General features: G+C 49.1%; 1 protein-coding gene across 1 annotated transcript in view; it reads right to left on the bottom strand.

Moving 5' to 3' along the window:
- NDUFA10 (NADH:ubiquinone oxidoreductase subunit A10) overlaps positions 1–7058 on the bottom strand; it is a 47187-nt gene extending 40129 nt beyond the window's left edge. Inside the window, exons 1-4 of the mRNA XM_014949237.1 lie at positions 6919–7058; positions 6273–6441; positions 4484–4699; positions 3504–3590 (exon numbers count right to left, since the gene is read on the bottom strand). Coding sequence (XP_014804723.1) covers positions 3504–3590; positions 4484–4699; positions 6273–6441; positions 6919–6999 — 553 coding nt within the window. The 5' untranslated portion in view covers positions 7000–7058. The remainder of the gene's footprint in view (positions 1–3503; positions 3591–4483; positions 4700–6272; positions 6442–6918) is intronic.
- Positions 7059–8105: the final 1047 nt, after the last annotated feature.

The raw sequence follows: 8105 nt of genomic DNA, 5'->3' as shown, positions 1-8105 counted from the left end.
TGGCCTTCTTGGCCACCTGGGCACACTGCTGGCTCCTGTTCAGCCCACAGGCCACCAACACCCCCAGGTCCTTTTCTGCCAGGCAGCTCCAGCCACTCTGCCCCCAGCCTGTAGTGCTGCAGGGGGTTGGTGGGACCCAAGGGCAGGACCTGGCACTTGGCCTTGTTGAACCTCATCCCGTTGGTCTTGGCCCATCGATCCAGCCTGTCGAGATCTCTCTACAGAGCCTCTCTACCCTCCAGCAGGTCAACACTGCCACCCAGCTTGGTGTCATCTGCGAACTGACTGAGGGTGCACTCGATCCCCTCGTCCAGATCATTGATAAAGATGCTAAAGAGAATTGGTCCCAGTGAGCCCTGTGGGACACCACTCGTGACTGGACGCCAGCTTGATTTAACTCCATTCACCACCACTCTCTGGGTCCGTCCCTCCAGCCAGTTTTTAACCCAGCAGAGGGTATTCCCATCCAAGCCATGGCAGCCAGTTTCTCCAGGAGGATACTGTGGGAGACTGTGTCAAAGGCTTTGCTGAAGTCCAGATAAACAAGGCAGGCCTTGTCCTCCGATACGTACACAAAATCACACTGAGGTAAAACAAATGTTTTAAGAGGTCACAAACTCAGAAGTGTTCCTCTTGACCTGTCCTGGAGGCATACTCTGCACTACTGTTAACACCTCTGTGCTCTACACGAGCAACAGCAGATCTTCTCTCCCAAAACATGACAACCAGACTCCGCTTTAGAGGACAGGACTGGAGGACCTCACCTTCTCATAGAGGAAAAGAAAAAAATTTTAAAAAGTATCTATGAGGGGTTGATCAGGTCTGCGCAACTAGATTCTACTACCACATCAATAACTTAAAGCAATTTGGGGGTAATAGTTGGTGATTAGGAAGCCACGCAGGCTCCATTAAACATAGCCCAAGTGCAAGCTTTTTTACCTACACTGGCTTAGGTAGAAACACAGGGCCAGGCCTTCAAATTCAAACAGTTCATGAAAAACTTAAGGCCCACTGTGCTTGGCATCAAAGTAAGCAGCAGTACCTCTAATCAAAATGTTTGCTTTTTAAGGATTTCAGTACAAATTCATTATTTGTTGTTGGAATTTTATTTTAAATAAAAGTTGTGGGTTGCTAGTCTTTATTTGCACCAACTCAAAGCAGTAAGACACCGTTCACACCCCCCCAGGGTCCTCCAACCAGCCTTCATGAGGTTACCATCCAACTATTTCTCAATGTCACCAAAGACGCATGGTGTATCCAACCATCACCTTCCCAAATTTGCGTCACCTGCAAATGTGCTGAGGTTGCAAATTTATCCTATCATCCATGTTTTAAATCATAGAATGGTTAGAGTTGGAAGGGAAAGACCTTAAAGATCATGGAGTTCCAACCCCCCTGCCCTGGGCAGGGACACCTCCCACCAGACCAGGTTGCTCCAAGCCCCATCCAGCCTGGCCTTGAACCCCTCCAGGGATGGGGCAGCCACAGCTTCTCTGGGCAACCTGTTCCAGTGTCTCACCACCCTCACAGGAAAGAATTTCTTCCTAATATCTAATCTAAATGTCCTCTCTTTCAGTTTAAAACCATTACCCCTCAAATCCTATTACTACACTCCCTCCTTACCTTTTCTGTAGGCTCCCTTTACGTACTGGAAGGCTGCTATGAGAAGTCTCCCCGGAGCCTTCTCTTCTCCAGCCTGAACAATCCTGACTCTCTCAGCCTGTCTTCATAGGAGAGGTGCTCCAGCCCTCTCATCATCTTTGTGGCCCTCCTCTGGACCTGCTCCAACAGGCCCATGTCCTCCCTATGTTGAGGACTCCAGAGCTGGACACAGTACTCCAGGTGGGGTATCACCAGAGCAGGGGGGCAGAATCAGCTCCCTCGACCTGCTGGCCACACTTGTGTTCATAGAATCATCTAGGTTGGAAGGGACCTTAAAGATCATCTAGTCCAACCATCAACCTAACTGACAAAAAAATAAGAAATAAGAAATAAAAATCACTAAACCATATTCCTGAGGACCATGTCAACCCGTCTTTTGAATACCTCCAGGGATGGTGCCTCAGCCACTTCCCTGGGCAGCCCATTCCAATGCTTGATAACCCTTTCGGTGAAGAAATGTTTCCTAATATCCAATCTGAACCTCCCCTGGTGCAACTTGAGGCCATTTCCTCTTGTCTTGGGAGACGAGACCCCTGCCTCTCTGCAGGTAGTTATAGAGCACGATAAGGTCTCCCCTCAGCCTCCTCTTTTCCAGACTGCTGATGCAGCCCAGGATGCAGTTGGCCCTCTGGGCTGTGAGTGTGCATTGCCAGCTCACGTTGAGCTTCTCATCCGCCAATACCCCTAAATCCTTCCCAGGGCTGCTCTCAATCCATCTCTGCCCAACCTGTATTTGTGCCTGGGATTGCCCCAACCCTTGTCCAGGACCTTGCACTTAGCCTTGTTGAATTTCATGAGGGCACATCTCTCAGGCCTGTCAAGGTCCTTCTGGATGGCATCCCTTCCCTCCAGCCCGTCGACTGCTCCACACACCTTGGTGTCGTTAGCCAACTTGCTGAGGAGGCATTCAATCCCACCACCCGTGTCACCAAAGTAGTTAAAGACATTAAATAGTATCAGTCCCAGTTTAAACCTAGTTCAGCCCCAGTATCCTCCCCTGGTATAGGCCACTAGTTATCAGCCTCCAGCTGGACTTTGCACTGCTGATCACAACCCTTTGAGCCCAGCGCTTCAGCCACTTTTCAATCTACTACCCACATATCTAATCCATACTTCATCAGTTTGTCCATGAGGAGGTTATGAGAGACAGCATTGGAAGCCTTGCTTAAGCCAAGATAAAAAAATATCCATTCCTCTTCCCTGATACACTGAGATAGCCTTCTATGAGGAGCTGACTATCAGGTGTTTAAGCATGACTTCCTTCTCATAAATATGCGATGACTCCACCACCTTCACAACCTCCATGTATTTGGAAGTGGCTTCCAGGAAGATTTGCTCCATCACCTTCCTGCAAATCAGGCTGAGGCTAACTGGCCTGTAGTTTCCCTAAATCTTCTTCCTTGCCCCTTTAAGGGCAAGGAAGAGCAACATTTATGTTCTTTGGCAAGTAGGCCAAACCCTGCTAACCCATTATTTACCTAATAGTGTAAGATTACAGTCTGCCTGAAGGACCTCTAGTCTTCATCAGCATGCTCACCCACATTTCCAGGGAACTACTGGAGTCTCTGGCTGACAGGAAACAAGCAATACACAGAACACAGGTTCTTTAGCATCTAAACAGAACCAAAGCCTTAAAGAAAAACTGGAAGTCTCCTGGCTTGAAGTTGGTCCTTGATGCACGGAACAGCAAGGTGCTAAGCACCATATTAACAACTTGAATATTTAAAGAAGACCCATTTTTCAAGCAGGCATTTTTGTTTCCTTTAAAAAAAAAAACCTCAACTACCACACTTCTGACAGACTACAGCAAAATAACTTCCTTTTGCATGCAAGTAACTTACATCGTTTGTGAATATAGCCTTGTTTAAACATGGCATCCAGAAACACAAAGTCGCTGTAAGGAGAGCGTTCCATCACCACACCTTGTCCTGCAATTGAAGGTAAGGTTCCAGTCAGCAAGGCTTAAAGAGACTGTTGGCAGCAATGTTTAAAATTAAAGACTGTACTCCTGACTCTTAGGGTCAATTTTTAGATAATAAATAAAACTATTTATATTGTTTTATTAAATAAATCAAAAGAGCAAGGCTTTGGCTTGCACAAAGGTACTGGCCAGGTAAGCTGAACATGCCTGTCTCACCCATGTATTCTCCTCCTGTGCCTGCCACTACAGTCACTAAGTACTACTATATTTAAGGAATATATTTAAATATGTCTGAAACTTTCCAGCATTCACATCTTCTAAGAAGTATTTTCTAAAAAAGACGAAAGCACAAGCAACAGGTAAATCAGTATTGGTACAGGAAATTTTTTTTCCACCAGAAGACGCTCAAATTTTAACAATACCACCATAAAGCAGTATTTAATGACATCAAGAAGCCTGAATGTCATCAGGAACTAAGTCCTGATGATGTTCAGGATGTCATGTCAGGACACTTGTCAACTAACTCTCCCTAAGTCTAGGGAGAGTTTTAAAAAGGCTGGACAACTCGGAGCTATCAGCTATCTTGGTAAGTTTAGAACATCTTTTTGAAAACAATCATCAGGGATTGCCAAACTAAAACTAATGAAATCAGTAACTGGTACGTATTTCTTTGCTAGAAATTATATAAGATACTGTTCTAACAAAAGTGTGCAAGGAAGTTTTCTAGATGGGCTGTCAATCTGTACTCATAAGAGGGAGGAAATATAAAAAGCTTAACAATATAAGAGCTTTTCACTTTAAAACGTAGACACCAGCAAAGCACTTCAAAACAGCCTATTCACAACTCGTACTCAGAAGTTTCATTTATAAATGAAATTCATTTTGCTGTGAAAATCTAACCTGTGGTCAGCAGATGCTCCAATGCATCAGCATACTGTAAAACCCGGTTACCAAACAGCCAAGCCTGCAGTCGGTAAGAGTGTCCATCGGGGCATTTCGGGTCATTGTAAAACCTCTCCAGGTTACAGAAGCCATTGAATTTCTCAGGCAGCAGCGTCCCATCTCCCGTGATTCTGTCTAGGTAATGGATGTCAGCTTCTGGGAAATATTTCATTCCTGACAGAAGAGAAACCCACAACAGAGCATCAATCAAAATAATATTACAGTAAAGATCTATTCGGCTCATTTAAATATATAGCTATACTTCAAATAGCTTTTGAAAACAGCACAAAATCCTTTGGTCAATCACATCACATCACAAAGGTCAGACAGACCCTAATCAGAAATATTGCCACCTTTCACCACCCCAGTGAGAGCCGAGCTATCATTCTAAGCAGAATCTTTCATAGAATCATAGAATCATAGAATCATTGAGGTTGGAAGAGACCCTTGGGATCATCGAGTCCAACCATCTCCCCTACTCTACAAAGTCCTCCCCTACACCATGTCCCTCAGTACCCCATCTAAACGGCCCTTAAACACATCCAGGGACGGTGACTCCACCCCCTCCCTGGGCAGCCTGTTCCAATGCCCGACCACTCTTTGGGTGAAAAATTCCTTCCTAATGTTCAATCTAAACCTCCCCTGTTGGAGCTTGAAGCCGTTCCCTCTCGTTTCACACTATTTTTGATACAAGCCAGGATGCCATTGGCTTTCTTGCCCCCCTGGGCACACGGCCGGCTCATCTTCAGCCGTTTGTCAACTCGAACCCCCAGGTCTCTTTCCTCCAGGCAGCTCCAGCCACACTTCCCCCAGCCTGTAGCGCTGCAGGGGGTTGGTGTGGCCCAAGTGCAGGACCTGGCACTTGCCCTTGTTGAAACTCATTCCATTGGCATTGGCCCAGTGATCCAATCTATCTAGATCCTCTTGCAAAGCTTCCCTATCCTCCTGGGAGTCAACACTCCTGCTTAACATGGTGTCATCTGCAAACTTGCTGATGATACACCCTATGTCCTTATCGAGATCATCAATAAAGACGTTAAACAGAAATGCCCTGAGGCACACCACTTGTGACCGGCCGCCAGCCGGACGTACATCCATTGAGCACCACTCTTTGGGACCTTCCAGTCAGCCAGTGCTTAATGGCTTTCTGCCATTAATCCTCTAATCACCCCGATGCTCAGCATCCACCCAGTGCAGAAAATCCTACCTCTCAAGGTGCTCAGTGACTCCACCAGAGCTAGGCGCTCAGGAAGCAAAACGACTTCATTAGAACTGAAATTTCCTTCACAACAAATCATACCTACACAAGTATCCTGCCCATCTGACCAGAGCCCCACCCTCATTTCAAACTTCACCAACATTTTATTCTCCCCTTATCTACAAGCCATCCACATAACGGCGGCGTTGCCATCCACCCAGTGCAGAAAATCCTACCTCTCAAGGTACCCAGGGACTCCACCAGAGCTCAGGAAGCAAAATGACTTCATTAGAACTGAAATTTCCTTCACAACAAATCATACCTACACAAGTATCCTGCCCATCTGACCAGAGTCCCATCCTCATTTCAAACTTCACCAACATTTTATTCCCCCCTTATCTATAAGCCATCCACATAACGGCGGCGTTGCCTAACTGATAATTTCTAGTCAAGAATTGCTGGTTTGGAGAATTCTCTTTACACAAAAAACCACACTTACACCATTAAATCCTATTAACTGTTAGAGAAATAAATAAAATAAAGACGTACCTAGTTTTTCTGCTAATTGTTTTGCAAGCTTCCCCTTCCCAGAAGATAAGTTTCCCTCTATAGTAAAGATTTTGCTGTATTCAGTGAACTTTTTTGTAGCTTTGTCTCCCAACATATAAGCCAGCCAGCCATACTGCAAATTCTGCTCAGGGCTGATATGAATTCTTGCCTGAAAGAAAACACAGCAAAATTAGCATATTTTAGTTTTCTTAGCTGAACTAGGCATGCTTAAAGTACAGGTTTTTCAGACCTTCTGCACGTGCAGGAGGATACACATGCCAAAGATCCCAACAACGAGCTGGTCACCGGGTCCCCACGCTCTGGCCTCGGGGATCTCCCTGTCCCTCTACCTTCAAAGCCGCCTCCCCCGCAAAGCCCCTGCGTTCGCCCCCCTCCAGGGAGCAGCCCAGCCTCTCCCCGCCGCACAGCCCTCCCCACGGCCCCCCGGAGACAACCCCCCGAGCACAGGAAGGCTGTCGGGAGCGAGCTTTTGAAAGCCCAGCCCCGCTTCTACCGGGCGGGGGGAGGCCGCAGTCGCCCGGGCACCCCAAGGTGAGCCCGCCCGGCCGCGCCGAGAGCCGGCCGCCACCGCCAGGGGAAGGGGCGGCTGGGCGCAGAGATTTCCCCCTTCCCCAGCCCCGCTCACCGCCGGCAGGACGGCGCTCCCCAGGCGGCCCCGAGCGGCGGCGGCCGCGGCCGGGCCGAACTTGGCCAGCCACAAGGACATGGCGGAGCCCAGGAGACGGAGCCGACCCCAGCGCGACGGAAGGGAGCGGGCGCGGAAAGATGACGTCACGCCCTCGGCCACGCCCCCCCAGGGGCCGAGCTGCCGGGGGGTCACAGGGAGGGGGGGGCGAGGAGGGCCTGGTCTGTGTGGGGCCGGGGGCTGCAAACGGGCCTGGCATCCCGCCTGGAGGGGCACTGCCCTGCGAAATGCTGTTCCAAGGCGCTGGGAGGAGAAGCGGTGGTGGGACAATGGCAGTACTGCAGAGATCACAGAGTGCTATGGGGTGGGAAGGGACCTCTGGAGATCACCCAGTCCAACCCCCTGCCAGAGCAGGGCCACCCAGAGCAGGTCCCACAGGAACGTGTCCAGGTGGGGTTTGAATGTCTCCAGAGAAGGAGACTCCACCACCTCCCTGGGCAGCCTCTTCCAGTGCTCTGCCACCCAGCAGCAAAGAAGTTCCTCCTCATGTTGAGGTGGAACTTCTTATGTTCCAGTTTGTGCCCATTTCCTCTTGTCCTGTCCCTGGGCACCACTGAAAAAAGACCGACGCCGTCCTCCTGACACCCTCCCTTTAAATATTTATCAGCATTGATCAGATCCCCCCTCAGCCTTCTCTTCTCTGACTAAAAGACCCAAGTCCCTCAGCCTCTCCTCATAAGAGAGATGCTCCAGGCCCTAATCATCTTTGTACCCTCTGCTGGACCCTCTCCAGCAGTTCCCTGTCCTTCTGGAACTGGGGAGCCCCGAACTGGACCCAGTGCTCCAGCTGGGGCCTCCCCAGGGCAGAGCAGAGGGGCAGGATGACCTCCCTCCACCTGCTGCTCACACTCTTCCTGATGTCCTTGGTGGCTCCTCAGGTGTTGACCCCTCGGCCGAAATGGACAGGAGGTCTCATGCTGAAGCCTCTCCCACTGCCCCTGTCCATTGGGTCCAGGAGTCAGGAGGAGTGGGATGTCCAGGGCTTATGCTCTGGGGAAGCAAGCCACGTCTGGCTGCAAATTAACTGCTTATTCCTGGTTCTTCAGCTGTGATAGGATGCAATGAGACACCAGTCATGTTGTGTCCATGTCCATCGTGTCACTTCCCATCAGCCACCATGTAATCAG

The sequence above is a fragment of the Calidris pugnax genome, unplaced genomic scaffold (genome assembly GCF_001431845.1).
Source record: "Calidris pugnax isolate Ruff unplaced genomic scaffold, ASM143184v1 scaffold75, whole genome shotgun sequence".
Lineage (NCBI taxonomy): Eukaryota > Metazoa > Chordata > Aves > Charadriiformes > Scolopacidae > Calidris > Calidris pugnax.
This window is presented reverse-complemented; position numbering and strand designations above follow the sequence as displayed.